This window comes from Drosophila sechellia, chromosome 3R, assembly GCF_004382195.2.
Source record: "Drosophila sechellia strain sech25 chromosome 3R, ASM438219v1, whole genome shotgun sequence".
Classification (NCBI taxonomy): domain Eukaryota; kingdom Metazoa; phylum Arthropoda; class Insecta; order Diptera; family Drosophilidae; genus Drosophila; species Drosophila sechellia.
Genome location: NC_045952.1, coordinates 9,585,185 through 9,606,268, shown reverse-complemented (window position 1 = coordinate 9,606,268; position 21,084 = coordinate 9,585,185). Strand labels below are relative to the sequence as shown.

General features: G+C 48.7%; 9 protein-coding genes across 10 annotated transcripts in view; 6 read left to right on the top strand and 3 right to left on the bottom strand.

Annotated features, from left to right (window-relative positions):
* LOC6620517 (serine-rich adhesin for platelets) overlaps window positions 1–10,062 on the top strand; it is a 38,195-nt gene extending 28,133 nt beyond the window's left edge. Inside the window, exons 4-6 of one of the 2 annotated variants that reach the window (XM_032723034.1) lie at window positions 840–1,115; window positions 3,456–6,136; window positions 8,551–10,062. In XM_032723034.1, the coding sequence (XP_032578925.1) occupies window positions 840–1,115; window positions 3,456–6,136; window positions 8,551–9,638 (4,045 nt within the window). In that variant the 3' untranslated portion in view covers window positions 9,639–10,062. The remainder of the gene's footprint in view (window positions 1–839; window positions 1,116–3,455; window positions 6,137–8,550) is intronic. The other variant, XM_032723035.1, reaches the window with a different exon arrangement.
* LOC6620516 (WD repeat-containing protein 91) lies at window positions 9,921–11,571 on the bottom strand. The gene is made up of 3 exons (XM_002044684.2): window positions 11,248–11,571; window positions 11,051–11,191; window positions 9,921–10,989 (listed from the first exon to the last, which is right to left on the bottom strand). The coding sequence occupies exons 1-3, from the start codon at window positions 11,489–11,491 to the stop codon at window positions 10,412–10,414; spliced, it is 963 nt and encodes a 320-aa protein (XP_002044720.1). The 5' UTR covers window positions 11,492–11,571; the 3' UTR covers window positions 9,921–10,411.
* Window positions 11,572–11,631: 60 nt separating this feature from the next.
* On the top strand, window positions 11,632–12,361 carry LOC6620515 (UPF0488 protein CG14286). Its single transcript, XM_002044683.2, has one exon. It carries the CDS (start codon window positions 11,692–11,694, stop codon window positions 12,292–12,294), a length of 603 nt encoding a protein of 200 aa, XP_002044719.1. The 5' UTR covers window positions 11,632–11,691; the 3' UTR covers window positions 12,295–12,361.
* Window positions 12,362–12,613: 252 nt separating this feature from the next.
* Window positions 12,614–13,737, top strand: LOC6620514. Its single transcript, XM_002044682.2, has 3 exons — window positions 12,614–12,769; window positions 12,827–13,375; window positions 13,435–13,737. Exons 1-3 carry the CDS (start codon window positions 12,653–12,655, stop codon window positions 13,660–13,662), a joined length of 894 nt encoding a protein of 297 aa, XP_002044718.2. The 5' UTR covers window positions 12,614–12,652; the 3' UTR covers window positions 13,663–13,737.
* LOC6620512 (glutamyl-tRNA(Gln) amidotransferase subunit A, mitochondrial) lies at window positions 13,705–16,388 on the bottom strand. The gene is made up of 4 exons (XM_002044680.2): window positions 16,254–16,388; window positions 15,953–16,200; window positions 15,650–15,892; window positions 13,705–14,737 (listed from the first exon to the last, which is right to left on the bottom strand). Exons 1-4 carry the CDS (start codon window positions 16,284–16,286, stop codon window positions 13,735–13,737), a joined length of 1,527 nt encoding a protein of 508 aa, XP_002044716.1. The 5' UTR covers window positions 16,287–16,388; the 3' UTR covers window positions 13,705–13,734.
* On the top strand, window positions 14,891–15,557 carry LOC6620513 (NADH dehydrogenase [ubiquinone] 1 beta subcomplex subunit 11, mitochondrial). Its single transcript, XM_002044681.2, has one exon. The coding sequence runs from the start codon at window positions 14,983–14,985 to the stop codon at window positions 15,433–15,435; it is 453 nt and encodes a 150-aa protein (XP_002044717.1). The 5' UTR covers window positions 14,891–14,982; the 3' UTR covers window positions 15,436–15,557.
* A 101-nt stretch (window positions 16,389–16,489) lies between the features above and the next one.
* On the top strand, window positions 16,490–17,702 carry LOC6620510 (pyrroline-5-carboxylate reductase). Its single transcript, XM_002044679.2, has 2 exons — window positions 16,490–17,480; window positions 17,542–17,702. Exons 1-2 carry the CDS (start codon window positions 16,702–16,704, stop codon window positions 17,603–17,605), a joined length of 843 nt encoding a protein of 280 aa, XP_002044715.1. The 5' UTR covers window positions 16,490–16,701; the 3' UTR covers window positions 17,606–17,702.
* On the bottom strand, window positions 17,664–18,784 carry LOC6620509 (pre-mRNA-splicing factor 18). Its single transcript, XM_002044678.2, has one exon. The coding sequence runs from the start codon at window positions 18,720–18,722 to the stop codon at window positions 17,700–17,702; it is 1,023 nt and encodes a 340-aa protein (XP_002044714.1). The 5' UTR covers window positions 18,723–18,784; the 3' UTR covers window positions 17,664–17,699.
* Window positions 18,785–19,032: 248 nt separating this feature from the next.
* Window positions 19,033–19,985, top strand: LOC6620508 (coiled-coil domain-containing protein 124). The gene is made up of 2 exons (XM_002044677.2): window positions 19,033–19,562; window positions 19,630–19,985. The coding sequence occupies exons 1-2, from the start codon at window positions 19,108–19,110 to the stop codon at window positions 19,814–19,816; spliced, it is 642 nt and encodes a 213-aa protein (XP_002044713.1). The 5' UTR covers window positions 19,033–19,107; the 3' UTR covers window positions 19,817–19,985.
* The last annotated feature ends 1,099 nt before the right edge of the window (window positions 19,986–21,084 follow it).

Sequence of the window (21,084 nt, the reverse complement as noted above, 5' to 3'; positions counted from 1 at the left end):
TAAATAAATTAATTCAATTACGTATGAATATTTACAATGCGGCCACACAATTATGCAAGTGTCGCCGACCCGGCCCCACTCTCCTTAACCCAACCATTGTATCCATTGGATCCACGGACACTCCCCTCCACCGATTTCCACCGCCATCTCCATCCCGGCCATGGCTCATTTGTTCGGCTTTTTAAACTCCGAAATGGAGCAGCCACATACGAGCCGTATTCACGCTCCACCGATTTGGAGCACAAAATATGTGGTTGGCTGGGCTGGCTGGTATTAAAGCGTAAACAAATTGTTGTTTGGATTACCACAAAAGTGCACTTCAAACTGCGCGAGGTTCCCATTCCGCCATCAGATCGATCACATCCACATCTGCAGGCACTCAGAAAAATATCTGTAGTCGCTTTTGCATAACTCAAAAATATGCTAAATATTATAATGAAACATATTCTTCATTATTTTCTAAAAATTATGATTTTAAAACTCATTAAAAGCTTTTCAAATCCAGTTTTATCGGTAAATAGACTAACACAGAAGCCAGAAGATTTGAAGATCATAAATATGTATTTAATGCTCAAAATGCTTTTAACTTCTAAAACTTATATTTATGATATGCGAATGATTTTTAAGCGAAATTACAGTTAAGACTAATTATCTTTTTGAGAAAATTCCAATTCAAATCCAACTAGTGGTGCTGAAACCACATTGCACAACTTGATTTTTCGTACCACAGAGTTTTTAGGGCAGATCTTATGGATTATATAATCCTCTACCATATAACATTTTCAAAGCATGATTAATTGAGTTTCTAAACGATCTACACATTCTCCCCCCCACAACAGATACCCCGCCGAAGTGATTTCGGTGAACACCAGCGGTAAGCACTTCCAGCGGATGTGTGCGGCGCGCAAGTCGACCAGTGGAGGATACGCAGGTGGTGCCACCGCCGGATCCTCGAGCAGCACATCGCCGGAAAACGCCGGCCAGGCGGAGGGGAACAACCTGGACGACAATGTGCAGACGGTGAGCCGGAGGTCAAGATCGCGCAAGGTGCGCGGAAAGCGGCGGAACACGATAGCCGGAATCGATCAGAAGGAGATCCAGGATGCGGCCAATGGGTATGTAATCGTGTCTATCTACCGATCTATCTGTCTATATGTGCTCCTACATGGACAGGTCTCACCTGTTCCCTCCTTTCCCACCTTCGTTCGCCTATCGAACTGTACAAAGGGAATACTAAACTCGTATAACCATGTGTACATACATCCTGGAGAGATCCTTGCGGATCTGACCAGAGATTCTTCCCATATACTCGTATTATTCGACCTATTCTCAGTTGCATTTTCTTATGAGATTATTGTGATATCAGCCCAGTTAGGTGAACGATTTGTTATGCTGTTTAGTTTTCTTCGTTTGCCTAATTTCGTGTACTTTAATTGCGCCCTTTTATTGTTTAAACAAATGCCTGGCCGAGTGTACAAATCGGTGTTTTGCGCCATTAACTATTAGCGTATACATATTGTTTACCCAATTAGCAGCACAAATTGCATGCCACCAACTGAATGTCTCTAAATTACGATTAAAAACTAAAAAAAAAAAACTGAATGTTGTACAAAGAAAATTGTAAATAAATTGTGTTATTAGCTATACGTAATTAGAAACTCTAGCCAAATTCAAATTTTCAGCCGCCTTTTTTGCGAAATTCAGTTCGAAACCGATTCGGCAGCGGAAACTAAAGCCATTTTGGATGATTTTCAAAAGCGAATTTGCAAAACAGCCTAACAAATTAAACAATTTTCAGCAGCCAAAAAAATACAATAATATTCTCTTAACACACACATACACACACACACAGTCATACATTTCATGATCCATCCGAGACACCCACCCTTTCGTCGCCCCCGCATTTTTATCCTGGTCGCGAACCACCCACACACGTCGGCAACATTTGTTGCCAGCAACATGCAACATGCAGCATGCAGCACTCGACTCTAGGTTGTTGGCCCATTCTGTCAGTCAGTCGGCCCACTCTCGGCCATTTCTGGTGCATCATCAGCATAAATCATGCGAGAGGCTGGTTCCGTAGGATTTGCTCTGCCAAGACCCAAAGGCTAACCGTGCCCCCTCGGCAACACCAGCAACAAATGCCGCATTCGAGATGTTTTTTGGTTTTTTTTTTTTTTACTTGGGCTCACTGCTTTTCTGCTTTTCCTTGTGCTTTTCAAATGGCACACACGACGCCTTTTGCTAAAAGTTTCATAAATCTTATTTTGTTTTGTTGGCCCGACTTTCGGTTGGCGTCTGCCCACCAACTCCAACTCAAACTCAGTCCACAAACTCGGCGACGGCGTCATTCCATTTGACTGCGTTCTACATACTATATAGAGTATGTGTGCAACTTGAAACCCCAACTCAGACATACATATATGTGTGTATGTACGGGTGCCCCATTATGTCAATGCTGTTCGATATCTGTGCGATCAGCAGTCGAAAAAGCGGAGCACAGCGAAAACGTTGAGCCCTGTCCAGTGGCTGCCAAACTGTAAGTGCATTTCGTGATTGTTTATTTCTGTTTATGCACAGAGAGAAATGATCCCAATAATAGTAAAACAATAGTTAAAAAAATATAAGAAATGCCTTGCTTTAAGTTTGCTTTCGATTATCTCTGAAGCTGTAAGTTACTCAAATAATATTGAATATTTATCATAAATCCAAAAGGGTTTTCTTTCTGTTTACTGAGATAAAGTGGAAATGTTTTAGCAATGACTGCACTTTGGGCACCCGCCCCTCTTCAAATCTCCGAAATCCCCCTGATTCATGTTGTTTGCTGGCCCAGAATCTTATCGCCAATATAGTGCCTCTCCACCTCCCGATCGCTCCCAGCATGCCACACACTTTTGTGGGGGAAGAATTCCGGGAGAATTTACCCACTCGAAAACTTAGATGTTGTAATCGCCTTTAATAATCCACTGAACAGCCGCAGCGGCGTGGGGAAGATGAAAATGGAAAAATATAAATGTATTTGGGAAAATTAAACTTTGAACTGCGCCATTAATTAGTTTTCAGCCAGTTGCTGTTGTTCTTGTTGTTGTTGTATTTGGCCCCAGGCACGTCGTTTATTTTGCATCTGTGTGTGCGTGCGTGAAATTAACCAGAACCATAAATTAAAACCCAAATCAAAGTCGAAATCAAACATCATGTCTGAAAATTGCTCACAATAATTTTCACGAGGAAGGCAAATCTGTACTACTCACTCTCTCTCTCTGTCACTCACTCTCTGTCTCTATCGCTCCGCCCCTCTTCATCTCTTCATCTTGCACATGTCCATCCATCATTACCAAAAATGCTAACCAAATACCAAACATATTTTCTCTTTTATGTTCTCTCCTAAACACAATACAATATTTGCACAAACGAACAAACAAAAATCCCACAAAAAAATTCCATCATGTAAACAGCAATGGGGAGTCCAAGAATGCCTCGAATGCCACCTCTCCCGTGGCCCCGGCTCAGCAGGCGGAGACCACCTCGTCGGATGCCAAGAAGTCCAAGAAGTTCGGACGCAGCAAGTCCAGCGACATCTTAAAAAAGGAATCTGCTGCCTTGCCCTACGACAAGGGAAAGAGCACCCTCACCCGGCTGAACTCCCTGAAGCAGTGGGGACGCAACCGCTTCAAGTTCATGCAGCGCACCGGCGAACTGGGCGACCAGTTGGACACCAGCGGCTGCAGTTCCCAGAACAGTTCCGCGGAGAAGGCGGACAGCCATCATGTTTCGCCGGCGGGCGAGAGTTCCAAGCGCGACATCGACGACGAGTGCGTGGTGCATCATCTGGTGGCCCAGAAGAGTGAATCTCGGTTTTCGCACGAACGAAAGCCCTCGTATTCCTCCTCGGAGAAGAGCATTAGTGTGTCCAGTAGTGGCCAGCTCAGGGGCAGACTGCAACTGTCATCCGGACCGATGGCAGCGGCCCACGTAAAGATGCGGGAAACAGCCACTCTGAACAGGCAGCGGCGGAACGGTCTACATGCACTGGCTGGCAAGGATGAGCAGCCGCATTCCTCGAGCGGCAACTGGAGTGCCAGCTCGGAATCGGGACGCGCCTCCATTGGCAGCGAGATCACCATGCAGCCGAAGTCGAGTGCCTCGAGTACATCGTTAAATGTGTCCAGTTTTCAGCCAGGCGGAGCGGGCAGTGGCCCACCATCTTCCATGCTGAGCAGAAGGAGATTCCTGAACACCTCCGCCTCCAGCAGTGTGACCAGTGAGGGCACTGCCACGCCGGAACTGCAGGCGGAGGCAGGTGGCTATCCAGGTCACCTAGATGATGAGACGAGTTCCGCTTACAGCTGCGACACAGAGGGCTACTACACATCCTTCCACATGGACAGCGGACTTCGAACGCTGAAGGAAGAGGAGCCATCCGCGATGCCCGGTACTCCGCTCCAGACGAGCCTGCACACCAGCAGCTACTCCTTCGGTAGCCAGTCCAATCAAACAGTGCTCAATGCGGAGAGCGAGTATGAGCTGTTTGGCAGAGGATCCACCTCCACGACAACGAGCTCCGCGGGCACCGTGTGCACAGCTCTGATGAGTGGCGCCGCCTCTGGGCCGGATGTGCCCGAGCGGAGTAGCTCGCTGGGCAAGCACAGTGGTCAGAGCCGGAGCCAAAGCACCAGTGCCAGCAGCAGCACGCTGGAGAGGAGCTACAGCAGCAGTACCATCGGAAGCACCCTGGAGCGCACGGGAACCATCAAGAGGAATGTCAAGATGTCGCCTACCAAGGCAGGTGGTGAAGTGCCGGAGAAGGATGACCAGCAGGAGCAGGATCAGCAGCTGGAGTTCTCCGAGAGCTCCGATTTGGAGGGCGTGGAGCGCATAGAGCGGATCAAGCAGAAGACGGCCCTCACCTCCAAGAGAATACCCTCCATGTGCATCATCACGCCCACAACGAGTGACGACGATGAACACCAGGCCAATGATCCGAATCGCACGCTCACCAGTCTCACCATCGATGTGGAGCACGAGGAGCAGGACGAGGATGAAGCGGAGCAAAAGACGCCCACGAATAGCAAGGACCACAACCTCAACGAACTGAAGCAGACGCCCACGAAAGCGCTGAGCGGGATGTTCGAGAAACTGAGGGTGAAACTGGTTCCGGGCAAAAGCTCTCCGGCCAAAAATCAAATGCAACCCAAGCCCGCCAACGCGAGTGCCGTGAATGACGATGAGCTTTACGATTTGGCCGGCGAGTACGTCACCATCGCAGACATCAGCAACAACAACAACAACAAGAACATTGGGCGACGTAACACGGGAATGGGTATTTACTATTCCAATGACATAGTTTCCAAGAGGGTTGAACCATCGACGTCTGCCGTTTCCGAGTACGTTTCGCTGAACGAGCTGCCACAGCACTTGCGTCGGCACGCGGTCTCGTCGAGATCCGCTCCTGCAGCGGAGAGCGAGTCCTGCGCACAACAACAGCTGCCCGTCGAGCCGGCAGCTGCGACGTCCCAACCACCACCACTACCCCTCGGCGGCAGGACGCAGGGGGTGGGCGATGGGGTGCCCATGTACGCGGAAATCGGCGAACTGAGCGAAGAGAAGTCGCTCGCATCGACGGCAAATCGTCGACTGCGCCCGAACGCCGAGGGGAAATTGGTCTACGACTCCGACAGTCTGAAGCGGCGCAAGGGTGCACACACCACCTTCGCACCTGGGCCGTACGTGAAGGAAACCGAAAGTGCGCTCCACAGTGCTGAAAGTGCAGCGGCGGCAGTAGCATCGTCACAGGATACATCAGGAGCATCAGGAGCCATCAGCAGTACCAAGAGCGCCAAGCTCCTACTGCTCACCAGCGGTGGATTAATCTCTGGCAATCGCAAGGTGGCCAACGTGAGGCCCATTGTGGCCAAGTCCCCGCTCAGCAGGAACAGCGAAATGGCCACCTACCAGGCAACCAGCTACCAGGACCAGAAACAACTGCTGGCCAACCGAACGAATCCCTTCTACGAGACTATTGCCGCACCCGTGGCCAATCTGATGATGCCCTCGCCGTCGGGCAAGTCCAATTCCTCGACGGGCTCCACAGCCACCAGTTCCTCCTCATCGGCATCGGGTCAATCCGGTGAAGAAGGTAAGCCAGAGCGGCTCCCGTCAGCCAGCAGCCGCCCCTCAGCTTGCTTACCCACAACTAAACCTCAATCCGAATCCGTATCCTTATCTGCATCCGGTTTCCCTGTAAATAACACTGCCACCACTGAAACGTCTGCCAAGAGCACCCTTAATCACCACATAGCCACCAAGTCAGCGGGCAGCATATCAAGTGTAAGGGAGCATCAGCCCCAGCATCCAAATCAGAACCCCAAAGATGGCGAGTCGAAAGTGAGGGTTGTTGAAATGGAAACTACCACCCTGGGGGATGCGTTCGAAATGGGGGAGCAGCAGGGGCCACCCCTTCCGCCGAGGGCGAAAGTTAACGACAAACAACACCCTACCAAGCCCCTATCGATTGACCCAATTGCGTTGCACTTTTCCAACGCTGGCAATCCCGGCCAGCCGCGCACCGCCCTCAAGCGGAACAACAGCTACCGGCTGGCCAACGATGAGCTCAAACTGGAGATGAACAAGGAGAATCTCTCCGTGTCCTTCGGCTCCGAGAGAGCACCTAGTTCGGGTGCAATGCCCCTAAATTCCGTGCATCAGCAGCACGCAACAAGTTCCCTTAGGCTGCGCAACCTGAGCAACCACCTGCCCACCGCCACCCACTCACCTGGCGGGGAGCGGCGGATAGCCAAGTCCTTTGAGCGCCTGGTGGACGAGTTCTCGCTGTCGCTAACCACGGGTAACGATTCCTCATATCTGAAGAACAAGTCGCTCGAGAACTTTGATGACTCACCCGCTCTGTTGTCCGTAGCTTCGCCTGAACAAAGGCCAGACAAAAACGCCTCAAACTGCTCAGATTCCGAATCGGAGGAGGATGAGGAGGAGTTGGCCCTGCCTCTGTCCCAGTCCCTGCCAGCCCCAAAGTACCACAAGTCCTTTGTGGACAGTGTGCTGCTGCGCCCGTTCAAAATCATCCTGCCCAGCGATGAGAACGGCAACCGTCGCCAGCGCATTCTACAGAAATTCGAGGTTACCGAGATATGGTAGTTAGCCCGTCCTGGTCGACACTTGAGCAAACACTACCACCCACACAAAACCCTAATTGCCGAGATTGGCACGGCTCAAAGGAGCGCCGGACCCTTGAGCCACCACCCATGTAGTGATGTAGTGTGTGGGCCTCATTAAAGTTGCATGCACTTGGCCAGACCTGTGCGTGTTCAATGGGCCAAGATATAGAGGGGGATCTGAATGGTCCTGTCCTGGGGTTCAATGTTCACACTTGATATGCTCCAAGCTGGGCTCCTATTTAAAAGTTAATTTCCCTGAAATCCACACATGCATATTATACTTACATATAAACCAGCTGGTTTTCGAAACTTAATAACCTGCGCTGTTTACACAGTTTGCACTCCAATACCTTTACACGGAACTGAAATATATACTAAACATATTTTTACTCACAAGGTTTTGTTTTAAATCCCAGCGTGTATTATTGCCTTCCGTTTTATAATTTTTTCCACCGAATTATGCTCGTTTAATTAGTTATGTGTGTTGTTCTTAACATTAGAATTAGTAAATAATACGTGTTAATTGTTTACCCATAAGTATGTTTGTAACTAATTATAATTAACATAAACCAACACATGATTATTGTACATTTTGTAAAGTTTTTTGCACCGTTCACGTCTTGTACATCCACATAATGCTCAACTATAACGAATATTACTTAAGTTTAAGTTCCACGACTATGATGCTAATTTTTCGAGTTTTTAATTTCAAAATTTCCTACTCATTTTGCCAAATTTTACGGAGTGTGAGGCGTGCAAAAGACTTCTATTGCATTTTCTTATTAACCAAATTGCTTGTGTGTGTTTGTATATGTTATAGAGTAGTAATAGTAGTTTTTTGCACACCCCGTCCGACTAACGAATGATGATAACTAGTAGTTGCACGAGTAGCTGAAAGATTAGCACATGGCCTAAACAAGTTAAGTTCTCGGCTAAGTTCAACCACATTCCATAAACGAAATCCAATTTACCAACGATCGTAAGTAATGTTTAAAATACGAGAATAAAAACGAAAAAAGAAACGAAACAAAAATTCGGCATTGACATTATCATTGGCATTTGGTTCGCGGTTAAAGGAAGCCCCATACTTACAGTCGAACCATCCCACCCAAAAGCTTTTAAGCATCCACACTCGCAAATATTCATCCCAGCACCCAAGCACCAATCGGCATTTGTATATATTCGCTCAGTTCATTGGGGATTTTTGGGATTGGGATGCGAAAGACCCAGGTACGTATGGAACCGCTTGCCCTGAACGCTTGTTATATTTGATAACCCTAACGATCTGCACTTGAAACCGCTTACTAATCTCAAGAGGAATATTGGTTACGAAACAGAGACTGGACTCTAATCCGCGCAATCATTCTTCTATCCGCAGGGTATCAACGTTTCTCTAATATCTATGAGCAAGTGCAGCCAGCACCGAGCACCCAGCCACAGGAAGATGCGACTGCCACGCCCTTCCAGCGCAGTGCGCCCATCTACTGGACACTGCAGAATCGCCGCAGCCAGCCAAGGCCACAGCCCGCTGGCAACGTGACCTGCCGGGATGACCTCTACGCCACGCCCATTCGACGGGCCGACCGACTGCCACGCCCAGTGGCTGCTGCTGCACCAACAGCAGCGGAAGGCAACAGGAGCAACATATCGCCAATTGTGCCAAGGAATCGTGCAGGAGCCTTCCTCACCTCCACGCCCACGAGGGGCGGAGAGGGAGAACGCGATCCGGAGAACACACAACTTCCCCCCATGAAGCAGCCATCCCGCAACTGGACCGATGACGCACCCGAACGCCTCAACACCTGTGCCGATCGCATTGGCCAAAGCAAGACCACGTTAATGGACTTCAAGAAGCTGCTGCTGGCCAAGTCCGCCAAGGCGAGTCCGGTCCAGAGGAAGGTATCCGCCATGGAGCTTCTGAAGAAGCCAGCCCAAGCCAACTCAACGCCGCCCGTTGTTAAGCCAAGTGGCCCTGGACAGAAAGTAGCTTCAACTGGAAGCAAACCAACGATCAACACCAGTCTAAAGCTGCTAGATCTGAGCGGCTCACCCAAGACTTTCGCCAACCGGAGGATGCTTCGGCAAGGTCAGTTTGGATCGCCCTCCAAGACGTTTGCTCCAAAAATGCGAGGACCCGTGAATATGGTGGCTGCTGCAGCGGCACCACCGCGAACTGACATCATGTCCACCACGATTCCGGAAGCCAACAGCGAGGAGGATCACTCCAACACCAGCGGAGGATCGCGAGCAAGTTCCGAGGCGGGCGAAACGGTGCCCTCCAGCTTCGACTTGAAGCGGAACTTCTTTTTGCAAACCGAGGAGAACAACTTCATGCGCGGGGAGCTGAAGCCCAGCTTCGCCAGGTCAAATGGAGCAGCCGGAGGTGGTAGCACCGAAGGCGTCAACAAGTACGTGGCAGCTCCGGTGGCGAATCCTCCGCTGCCCTCGTTTGAAACGGCGTTGTAGAGTGGGTCTAACCCACTCTAGCTGTCGCAAGCTATAATACATATTCCATAAGAAAAAATACCCATAATCAGATGAGCAATTCCCTTCCGTAGCCAAGCCGAAACTGCATTTATTGACAGACGGAAACGAGTCAGAAGCGATGCTACTTTATGCAACATATACATATATCACTATATATACACAACACCTTTATACAATAAATTGTATTTTTTAAAATGTGCTGCTTGTATAAACGGAGATGTTTTATACACGAATACGAATCGTCTGTACACCTACAATATATTTATTTGTAATTTTACGTTATTTATTGCAATTATGTATTACGCTACACGCATTGCTCTTTGTTTTGTAGTACACTTGTACGTCTACGAACTGATGAGAATCGCTTATTGATTAAAAAAAAACATTAGATAACACTTGAAAATTACTGGCGTATCTTATTTGGGTGGTTAATTTGTCTGCACAATTTACTTTCTTACCTTATCTAAAGGAATAGACTATTGCCTTTTAGTCTCCCTTAAAAAAGAATTTAGATTGACATTTCTTTAATGTATGATGTACGATCATAAAATATTTGGGTATTTAGCGTTTATAGTATGATGCGGTTTTACAGAAGTAGACAAAAAAGTACAATATATGGAATGCCTACGTATTAACTAGTTTCAAAACTAAAGGTATAAATTTTGATCTCGGCGCTTTCAACTTCCTAATAGACACTTAAGATTACCTTTTGGAAAATACTTTTGGGTTTGTATAGTTACGTACGTGGGTTCCTAAATCCAACTGCGTCCCAGGCTGCCAGACCTGCGTTTAGTGGACTTTTCTCCCAGAGAGCTGGCTGTCTGGTCCTTGCGCCCCATGACAGGCGAGCTGCCCGACCCGATGTTACGGATTAACTGTTTGAGGCTTCGCGCCTGGGCGTCGCTGGCCTGGCTCACGCTGTTTGCCTCGGAGGCAATGATGCAAAAATCGTCGACTATGTGTCCGGGAGGACTGATGTCGAAGGGCAGAATGTCGCTCAGGCTCTGCTGCTGGCGATACACGCTGCGTCGGCGGGCTCCATTGTCGACCCCACCGCCGAGAGAACTTCCGCTTGCTCCGGCGGCCTGGGTCATCTGGTTCAGCTCCTGCTGCAAGTTGAGTACCCGTGTGCGCAGCCCAGCGTTGTCTTCGCTGAGACGCTGCATGTGGGCCGCTTCCTGCTCCGCCCGCACGAATGTGGGCTGTGGCAGGCACTGGTATACGGTGGTCAGGAAGTTGCGCAGCGACAGAAGCAATGTATCCTGCCATTGCTTGGTGAAGAACAGGGCAAAGGTGGGCGACTCCTCAGCATTCTTGCAAAACGGAAAGTCTGACGAGATTTATAGGTAATTGTAAGGAGTTATTGGTAGGTATTATTAAACGATATTTACAGAACCAATCCTTCCACTCGCTTTGCTGCTGCAGATCGCCCGCCAACTTGTTAAAGAACTCGGACACCTTTTCAGGGCGATTGCTGCTGTAGGCGGTCACCAGGTAGTATTTTAGGAGGCTGTTTTCCAGTTTCTTGACAGCTGTATGTTAAATAGTGATTAAACTGAAGGAATCCTCTGGGAGAGAAAGAACTTACCAACGGCGTAGGTATGTTCCAGCTTGGAAAATATATTGTTGTCCAGGTGAAACCACAAACTCCTGAGAGCCTGAAGGTCGGACGCTTGCACGGCATTATTGAATTGCTCCAGAATTCGTTCCGCACGGAAGTGCTGGTCCTTCTCAGTGCGCTGCTCCAAGTCGAGGGCCTTCAAGGTGCTGGAGAAACCTCGAAAAACTAGGTACTCCCTAAGCAGGTTGTCCAGAAAAGCGACTTGTGCCATCGTTTGATTTTTTGTTTAATAATTTATAGCTATTTGTACAATTTTCACAATAAGCTTCGAGGAAAGAAGAAGACAAACAGCTGATAGCACAGAGTTGCCAGACTGAAGACTTTGGCGTTAGGAAAATATCGAGAGGCACAGCTTTTTTGTTCATCTCTAACTGTCAAGAGCACATTTTGTAAACATAAAATTTTGTAGCCATGCACAAACGAAGAACCGCCAAATCGATTAACAAGCCACCGCCAATCCAGGGAGCAATCAAGAAGCCCACCCCGGTGGCGGAACCACCGCCCATCGACGCCGATCTCGTCACCCAGTTCGAAGTGGAACTCTGCTGGTGTGTGCAGCAGTTGCAAACTGCTCTCGACAGCGGAAAATTGGCCCAGAAAGTGGCCGAAGATACCGCCAAGAACATAAAGGTGCTGACCAGCTCAACAGCGCCGCTCATCAGGAAGCGGCAGGTGATGAAGCTAGCCCTGGGCGACTACCGAGCGAAGATGCAGCAGGAGGAGCAGAAATTGCTACTAGCCTCCAAGCAAATCAAATTCACACCAACGGCTGAATCATCCAAAAAGTCTAGCTTCGTGAAGAAGTCGGCTCTCCTGTCATCTGGAAAGGACTTCCGCTTCAACTTTCCCTCTCCCGCCGAAGACACCAGCTCAAAAGAGCCTCATCCAGCCAAAAACTTCGATCCCAGCAGCCTTCAACCAGCTGAAGCCGGAAGCCCGTTCAAGTTCAACTTCACCATCGCAGAGGATTCGGCCAACGACATTAGTTTCAGCGGTCTGAACTTAAATAAGTAATCAATCACAAAAGCCTGAATGATATTCTAATTCCTACTCTTTATACAAATAAAAAGGTTTATATGAAGCATTTAAATAAAAACTTTTAGGCATAAATGTATGGCCATTCAAAACTATCTTTAAGGCAGTGACAACGGTCATGATTATTGTTTTTAAAATATTTATATTCTATTTGTTGCATTAAGGAGATGTATTTTAAAAGTAAGATAAGTGAGCACATTATTTTTACCGCGCAGTGTGTTAGTTGGTTTTATTTATAGCTCTGCAGAGAGTATTTCCATGCTATATTTACGTACATTGATGAAGTCAAAAGACCACGGATGAGAAGGGATATACTCAGTCCGATTTGAATCAGCAAATGGCCAACAACGCCCGCATCGATCACACCTCCTCCGAGGGACATGAAGGGGACGCCACCTGCGTGGCGTACTTCGATGGACAGATGTTCTCCGGAGGCGCTGACGGTAAAATACGAGTGGGTATCTACTGGTTTCCCACATTGCTCTCTTAGCTAATATATATTCCCCTCCAGATCTGGTCACCGGAACTGCAACTATTGGCCACTGTGAACGCTCACGAGGCGTACATATACTGCATGGCCATCAATCAGCACGGAAAGGTCTACTCGAGCAGCTGTGATGGCCAGGTGCACTTTATGCTTCCCCCCTATGGAGACGAGTCAGTGCAGGAGTTATTTCGCTGCGACGACGCCATCCAGGCTATGTACTGCGACGGATCCGTGCTATACACGGGCGATGACAAAGGTGTGGTGACCACTTGGACCAACGATCGCATGCTCTTCAAGTACAGCTTGGTGGAGGAGGTCAAGTCACTGGCCGGCGAGCAGAATCTCATTTACACTGTTCGCGACCTGGACGTGGTGGTGTCCCAGGTGGCGGAGGGCAAGTCCGGAAAGTACAGCAATAAGGCGGTGATTCCAGGTAAGTCTCCGCTCCATCTTCTCGGGCCCATGGTGGATGGCAAGCGTAGCTATCTGGCCTTTCCCGATCGCTCTGGGATGGGCTTGCAACTGGTCAACAATCTCTCGCAGCAACAGTACTCCAAAATTTGGCACTTGCCGGTGAGTTTACTGCATATGTTGGTCCAAGTAGTAATATATGACTTTAAATCTTATTTTAGGACTGTCATGAGTGGATCGTAAACGCCCTTTGCGGGGATGAGACCTATTTGTACTCCGGCGGCTATGACAAAAGGGTAAAGGGATGGACCGATCTGGGAGCAGGAAAGCCAAAAGCCCTGGGCGAGGTGGAGGTGGGCAGTTGTGTGAACAGCATTTGCTGTGGAGCCAACAACACAGTATACATAGCAAGCAGCGATGGATTTATTCGTAGTGCGAAGTTCATATAGTTTTATGGCCATCTTGTCGTCTCAGAGAATAGGAAACCCTTGTAACAATTAAACAGAATTTATTTAAACGTTTTACAAACTAGCCTTATACTGTTGCGTGTGCTCCAGGCTGTCGAATTCCACCTGCGCCTCTATCCAGCGTGCCACAGTTAGCAGTAGCTGCTCGTTGAGGCTGTTGCTCATCAGCTGAAGGCTCAAGGGCAATCCTGCCCGGGAGAGACGAATTGGGATAGACACGGCGGGAATTCCAGCCATGTTGGCTGGCTGAGTGCAAAAGTCCTGCACGGCACACTGATCCCTGTTGGTCAGGGAGGCGAAGTCCTTGTACAGCGGAGCCTCTGTAAGAGTTGTCGGCGTGAGAAGGATGTCCACCCGCTCCTCTTTGGCCGAGGAATCAAACACTTTTGCAAAGTCCTCTGCAATAAGGCGGCGCACCCGCAAAGCCTTCTCAAAGTAGTGATCATAGTTCTTTTTCAGCAGCAGAAAGTTTCCCGTCAGTATGCGTGTCTTAACTACCTCGTTGAATCCCTCGGCCCTGGATAGGGCATACAACTGCTCCGTGCTGCGTTCGTCTGCTGCCCGATGGCCGTACTCGATTCCATCGTACCTTGCCATGTTGCTGGCCACCTCGCACTGATTAAGAATGGTGTACACGAATATACTTGCTGCCGTATTGGGCAGGGAAACCTGTCTGACGGAGGCACCGCTACACTCCAGCAAATCGGCCACCTTAGACCACGTTTCCAGAACTTCGGCGGAGAGACCGTGGCAATGGTATTCCTTTGGTATTCCTATGCGCACAGTACTCAGGTCAATTTGCCCAACATCCGGCAGATTTAGCTTGGTAAAAGGCTTCCTGATGGTTGTGGAGTCCAGTTTATCCGGTCCTGCCACTGTATTCAGGATCGCCACGCAATCACTGACGGAGCGGGCGAAAATGCCGGGCACGTCCATGGAATTGACCAGCGGGATGAGTCCGTGGCGGGAGACGAGTCCGTAGGTGGGTTTTAGCCCCACCACGCCGCAGTACGAGGCCGGGTTTCGGGTGGAGCCACCCGTGTCCGAGCCAATTGCTCTGAAATATAAGAGCGGAATTTAAGAATACACTTTAATAATATTTATTTCGAGAAAAGTTCCTAGGAATTCGAATTAAAACGGTTCGAGATAAAATACCGAAAAATATCGCATCGAGTGGCTACCCTCTCGGCCAGCTGACAAATTGCAGAAAACGTTCACACTGCGCAGCTGTCAGAAATCCAGCGATCAAGGGAAAACTCGATTATTTACGAAATTTGCTACTAAAATTTCTTCCCCAAAGCGATGGCTGCGCTTTTTCGTCTGACCAACCGCGCCGTTGCGCTGCAGCGTTCCCTGGTGGCCAACCAGGCGGCAGTAGTGCGGGCAATCAACACGTCGCCGAAGAAGGATGAGACCATCACGGCCCCCACTTCACTTACGACCGAGGACTTCGCCAATCCGAATCCCAAGAACTGGCAGAGCTACGGATTCGACTACAAGGACCAGGTGGAGGATCGCAAGGCCACCAAGGCGACGTTCTTCTTTACGGTGACGCTGTGCCTGGTTTGGGGCAGCTTCTACTGGGCCTACCTGCCCGACACTCAGTTCCGTAACTGGGCCCAGCGTGAGGGCTTCTTGGAGCTGCGTCGCCGCGAACAGGCCGGCGTCGATCTGGTCAGCCCCAACTACGTGGACCCCGCCAGCATTACACTGCCCTCGGACGAGGATCTGGGCGACACCGAGATCATCATCTAAACATTTAGTGACCCTAAACTTAGTATGTTATGTAATGCGAATGCGAAGTGCGGTCAGTGCGAATCCGCTCATAATACGTTAATAAATCTGCAAGTCTCGCCGTGGACACAGCTGCTTTTTAACCCTCTGGTGATTAATTTTGATCAAATATGCTACATTTTCTACCATCGCGTTTGAGGTTAGGTGTTCAAAACATAAACAAGCTAGTACTCACGCATAGCAAAGACCCGCGGCTACGGCTGATGCAGAGCCGCCAGAACTGCCGCCCGCGATGCACCAGTGATCCTTGTCAAGGTCCTCGCTCCAGATGTTCTTAGTCGGCCCGTACAGGGAGTCCAAAGTGCCAGCGCCCATGGCAAACTGATCCATATTCGTCTTGCCCAGGATTACAGCGCCGGCTTGTTTAAGTCTGGAGCACACAGTGGCATCATAGGGCGGCACAAAGTCTTGGAGCATCCTGGCAACGAAGGCTACAAGGATAATATTGCTGTGATGCTAGGTTACCATGGTCTCCTACCGTGAGGCACAGGTGGTGTGTACATCTTTCGTGCAAAAGTTGTCCTTTATGGCAATGGTGACTCCATCAAGATCACTAATCGGTTGTCTTAGCTTATAGCGCTCCTCCGAGTCCAGGGCCTGCTGCGCCGCCTGTTCCTGCGTGAGACGCACAAAGGCATTCAGGGTCTTCCACCGCAGCGCATCTTGCAGAGCTTCTTCAGTCACCCGGCGAGGAGACAGCTGACCATCCGAGTAACTGGCTGTTAGCTGTTAAATCTACTGGGTTAGAAGTGGTTTAGCTGAATGATGAATGAACCCACCTGCTTAATGCTCCACTGTAAGTGACGCCGCATTCTTTTTAGTTTGGGAGCAGCTAAATTTGAACTAATTCACCCAATTTTCGGAGAGCAATCCGCGGAAGAAATCATAACAAATAAATTCAAGTTGCAGGAATGGCAAACTTATCTGGTATTTTAGTTTTTTTGGCGTAGAATATCTGGTCACACCAAAGCTCAGGGGAGTACTTAAGGGGTTTCGTTTATTAAGGCGCTAGCCCCTTAAAATAGTTTTGTCTAGCTACGCCCATGCAATCGGCAGCTGTTATTGATTAGAGGAGCGATAAAAGTCCAGCCACCTCAAATATTGACACTAGGACAAGCTCGAGGGCCATAAAGTTATCTAACATCAATCAATTGCTCAGAATCATCTGGAGTGCCTGTTACTATAGCGGGCAAAGACGTCTCTAGAACCTCAAAGAGTTCCTTAAGCATGGCCAAGTTGGACGAAAAGATCGGCTTCATCGGGGGCGGAAACATGGCCTTCGCCATAGGTTCCGGACTGGTGCGCTGTGGGATCGTGAAGGCCAGCCAGGTGCAGGTCTCCGGTCCCCACATTGAGAACCTGCAGCGTTGGCGGGATCTGGGAGCTGTGACCTGCGACGACAACTGCATGGTCCTGGAGCACACGGATATAGTTTTCATCTGCGTAAAGCCGCACATGCTAACGCCGTGCGCCGAACAGCTTAAGTACAAGCACGTGCCGTCGGCCAAGGATGCCAGTAAGCTGGTTGTGTCGGTTCTCACGGGTACCAGCCTCCAAACGCTGCAGGAGGCCTTCAGCTTCATGGGCAGTTCGGAGCTGAAGGTGATACGCACCATGCCCAATACATCCGTGCAGGTGGGCGAGGGCTGCACTGTTTACACTGGCAACGCACGCGTTTCGCATCACGACTTGGAAAAGATTCACCTAATGCTCAACGCCCTGGGACTGGCACAACAGGTGCCCGAGTCCATGATCGACGCCGTCACCGGGGTAGCTGGATGCGGTCCGGCATTTGTTTACACCATCATAGAGGCACTGGCCGATGGCGGCGTCAAGCAGGGCGTCCCGCGTCAAATGGCTCTTCAGTTTGCGGCTCAGACGCTTCTGGGAGCGGCCAAAACTGTGCTGCTCACTGGCAAACATCCGGCGGTGCTTCGGGATGAAGTCTGCTCTCCCGGTGGCGCCACAATAGTAGGCGTTCATGAACTGGAAAAGGGGAACCTCAGGTGGGTAACCATGCAGTTGTTCCTTACACTCTTGGTCTATTGCTTTCTTCTTTGCTTTCAGGTCTACTTTAATAAACGCCGTGGAGAAGTCATCACAGCGCTCAGCTGAACTGGGAAAGAAGTAAAAATGTAACCCCCGCGGAACCTCCCTTGCTCTCTACATATATAGTTAAACGCTTGATATTGGTATTACAATAATGACTAACATAAAGCTTAAGTTTATTCGCGATCCTTCTTGCTGACGTACTCCACGCACTTGGAGGGATCGGTGGGAAAGTACTCCTGGCACTTGGTCATCAGTCGTTTGAGACCCTGGATGTACTTCCGCTGTGTTTCATCGTTCATTACATGAGCTACGTTTTTGGAGAAAATCTTTTCGCGACCCGTACGAGCGTGGATGCCCACCATAGTGACACCAATGGGCCAAGGTGCGTTTCCGATGGCCATTTCTAGGTAGGCATCGCTGGCTGTGATATAATTGCGGTTGAGCAGGTGCTTGCAGATGTCTCGTAGACTGTCCAGAATGTCCTCTGGCAGGGTGTGATGCTTTAGCTTGCGGAACAGCGGCTTCACGTACTCCTTAGTCTGCGTGTAGATGACGCGGGTCATTTTCACCTTTGTGGACATCTTTTCGTGCTTGCTGTAGTTGGCGATCTGGTCGTTCCACAGCTTGAGCAGGAAGGTGAGCAGGGTGATGATCACATCCATATCGAAGTCCTTGTTGCGGCCCATATTTTCAGCCATTGTCTGTATGCTCTCCCACGACACGGACTCGTCGAGCTCAGCGAAGTCCGACTTCTTGTCTTCCTTGGTGGTGGGTGTGTTGGCGAACATCTCCTGCAGGTAGGCGGCGTCCACCTGCTCCATGGCCTCCTGGAAATCGTTACGGAAACCGCGATTGGCCTCTGGCTGCGAAATCTCGCATTGTCGCAATCGGTCGAAGGCCTCGGGCTCCGTCTCGCCAAATATAAGGATGGGTTCGCCGCGTTCCCTAAGCCTCCGAATGACCTCCGTGCGCGGCAATATGTTCTGGCCATCGGCCACAAAACTGTACGCGCCCTCCGTCGTTTGTCCTTGTGCCTCGACGGACTCCTGCTTTATGTAGCCCACCTTCTGCAGAACTTCCTCTGTGTTCTTGGCGTTCAGGTCACCGCGTCTGAAGTACTTCTTCTTTTCGTCCACCAGCTGCTTTTGCTCCAGCAGCTTGCGCTTTCGCGCTATTTCAGCTTTTAGAATATCCATGTGATTGTTATTTGTTGTTAATAACAATGTGGAGTAACCAAAACAAATGCCTTAGGTTATAGTGAGACCAGGCGGAGAATGTTTACATACAAATGCGGCCACTAAAATGGGTATTTGTTTCTTTGTTTATTTTTAGTTATAAAATGATTTATAATTAGTTCTACAATTTTAACCAATATTCATATAAGAAGATATTTCGCAATTTAGAATTTAAATGCATTTATAAGACATTTAAAATGTATTTGAGCTATATATTTTTCTGGTATTTTTTCTTCGTTACGCTTTGGTAGTATAGCATTCTTGCGCCGCAGCCTGGTCACACTGGCTCAAAATCAATAAAAAAATAGACAACATTTTAGGATCGGAATTCATTATAAAGGACACAATGCCAAAGAAAATGGGAATCAACTCTAAGGCGGTGGAGGCCCGCGAGCGCAAGGAGGCCACCAAGAAGGCCACGCAGGAGAAGAAGAGCAAGGAGGCGGAGGATCGCCTGTGGCGCGATGACGACAAGAATCTGGCCAAGAAACAACAGCGCAAGGACGAGGAGGAGCGCAAGCGAGCGGAGGCGGCCAAGCGGAAGGCTGAGGCCAAAGCGCTACTGGACCAGGAAATGTCCTCCATCAACACTCAGCGCAAGCAGCCGCTGGCCAAGATCAACCGCCAGATGATTCTCGAGGAGATGGAGAAGAAGCAGCGCGTAATTGAGGCCATTAACGAGGCCAACAAGCCGATGGCCGCGCGAGTGGTGGTCCAAAACCATATCGAAGAGAATCTGAACCGATCCATGGCCGACACGGATGTGGCGTCCAACATTGACGAGGCCCTCGTGTTGCTCAGGTGGGAGTACCTTATTTGGCACATTGTTTTATCAATATTAACCTATTTCTATTTCATGCCATTGTAGCGTAAATGACAGCGAAGAGGACAAGCATCCCGAGAAGCGAATGCGCGCCGCCTACAAGACCTTTGAAGCCAACAATCTGCCCCGCATTAAGGCTGAGAATCCTTCCCTTCGCATGTCCCAGTGGAAGCAGCTGCTGATGAAGGAATGGAACAAGTCCCCGGACAACCCATTTAACCAGGCGCGCTAAGTGATCCAAGGACGAATTTCACCGACTCCTCGAAGAGTGTGCGTACTCTAGTGACTGTTTGCTGCCTAGCAGCAAAGAAATAATCAAATCGTTCTGTAGCACCTTTGAACTGTACGCAGAATGTAGTATATAAAAAAAGTGGACGGAATAAATTTATTTATTTAATTAAGCCCAGTGAGTTGAATTTGTGTTAATTGCAAAAGTGGTTAGCTTCCTTCATTTCCATCTCAGCGAGCAGCAAATCTCCCGAGGTGCGTATGCTTAGTATCCCGGCTGGATTCAAAAGACAAAAAAAGAATAATAAGATTAACACCAACTTTCATAACTACTTTATATTAGGAACTTAAGAACTGATTACTAGTTAAAAATTCGACTCATATTCGGTTGTAATGATTTATTTCTCTTACAAAGGAAATATTTCATTATGCAAGAAGTCAATAAAATTATAGAAAATCGGGCGAATAAACATAGGATTGGATAACTAAGATCCGAAAGTGATAACGGGCAGCTTTTCTCCGCTCATTGAATGCCGAATTTTTATTTGCCACCGGCTGAAAACTTTGTGGCCCTGAATCCGATTCCGGTTGCGTTTCTGAATGAAGTAATTATATGTAGTGCTTTGATTGCTGTTGTCGTTCCAGCTTTTTGTCCATCACTTTTTTTTTAGTGGTGCAAAATACGGAGAATAATAAGTGCTTCCGCTTTCACTGCTTGCTGCTTGGAAGTTCGGTGGCGTTTTTTGGACCAGAGCCACCAAAATATTTTGCTGGTCCGTCGATCAAATGCACGTAACATCGGCCAGTTAAGTACGAGCTTTAAGTCGTTAGGCACCTCTTTTTGCCCATTAAATGCGATTTTATATAAGATATTAGGGCTTAATTGTCCGATTTTCCAAATAAAAAGTTTCTGTCTTAATAGCTGTGCTTGGTCAGCTTTCGTTTGCAAACACGAAATGAATGGGCCAAACTATTGGCGTGGAAGTACGCAATTATGTTCTGGGAAGAAACTTTCTTGATCAATTAAGACATTAGGCTCTGAAATGCTTTTATCCAACTTTCTTATCACTAGAACCGAAACAGTTTCGCTCTTATTATAGGGGTAACCTCGGAAGCGGTTCGTAAAATCTTTGATTGCAGTCAACAATTAAAATGTTCCACTGCAGTAGATTTGATTTTTGAATTTCCAACAGCATTTGCAAGTTAACAGTGGCTCTGTTAACCGTTTGTAACCGCTGCCAGCCGTCTTACCTGTTGGCAGTGCTTTCTTTT

Bases quoted from the DNA above. Each gene is read 5' to 3' on its own strand.
- LOC6620516 (XM_002044684.2), bottom strand. From the start codon at position 11,491: ATGGCACAAGTCGCTTTTCTGGACAACCTGCTTAGGGAGTACCTAGTT. The intron at 11,192-11,247 runs GTAAGTTCTTTC...TTTAACATACAG, and splicing joins GGAACATACCTACGCCGTTG to CTGTCAAGAAACTGGAAAAC. The intron at 10,990-11,050 runs GTAAATATCGTT...AAATCTCGTCAG, and splicing joins CGAGTGGAAGGATTGGTTCT to ACTTTCCGTTTTGCAAGAAT.
- LOC6620515 (XM_002044683.2), top strand. From the start codon at position 11,692: ATGCACAAACGAAGAACCGCCAAATCGATTAACAAGCCACCGCCAATC.
- LOC6620514 (XM_002044682.2), top strand. From the start codon at position 12,653: ATGGCCAACAACGCCCGCATCGATCACACCTCCTCCGAGGGACATGAA. The intron at 12,770-12,826 runs GTGGGTATCTAC...ATTCCCCTCCAG, and splicing joins GCGCTGACGGTAAAATACGA to ATCTGGTCACCGGAACTGCA. The intron at 13,376-13,434 runs GTGAGTTTACTG...ATCTTATTTTAG, and splicing joins CCAAAATTTGGCACTTGCCG to GACTGTCATGAGTGGATCGT.
- LOC6620513 (XM_002044681.2), top strand. From the start codon at position 14,983: ATGGCTGCGCTTTTTCGTCTGACCAACCGCGCCGTTGCGCTGCAGCGT.
- LOC6620512 (XM_002044680.2), bottom strand. From the start codon at position 16,286: ATGCGGCGTCACTTACAGTGGAGCATTAAGCAG. The intron at 15,893-15,952 runs GTAGGAGACCAT...CTTCGTTGCCAG, and splicing joins CACACCACCTGTGCCTCACG to GATGCTCCAAGACTTTGTGC. The intron at 14,738-15,649 runs GTGAGTACTAGC...CTTATATTTCAG, and splicing joins GCCGCGGGTCTTTGCTATGC to AGCAATTGGCTCGGACACGG.
- LOC6620510 (XM_002044679.2), top strand. From the start codon at position 16,702: ATGGCCAAGTTGGACGAAAAGATCGGCTTCATCGGGGGCGGAAACATG. The intron at 17,481-17,541 runs GTGGGTAACCAT...CTTTGCTTTCAG, and splicing joins CTGGAAAAGGGGAACCTCAG to GTCTACTTTAATAAACGCCG.
- LOC6620509 (XM_002044678.2), bottom strand. From the start codon at position 18,722: ATGGATATTCTAAAAGCTGAAATAGCGCGAAAGCGCAAGCTGCTGGAG.
- LOC6620508 (XM_002044677.2), top strand. From the start codon at position 19,108: ATGCCAAAGAAAATGGGAATCAACTCTAAGGCGGTGGAGGCCCGCGAG. The intron at 19,563-19,629 runs GTGGGAGTACCT...ATGCCATTGTAG, and splicing joins GAGGCCCTCGTGTTGCTCAG to CGTAAATGACAGCGAAGAGG.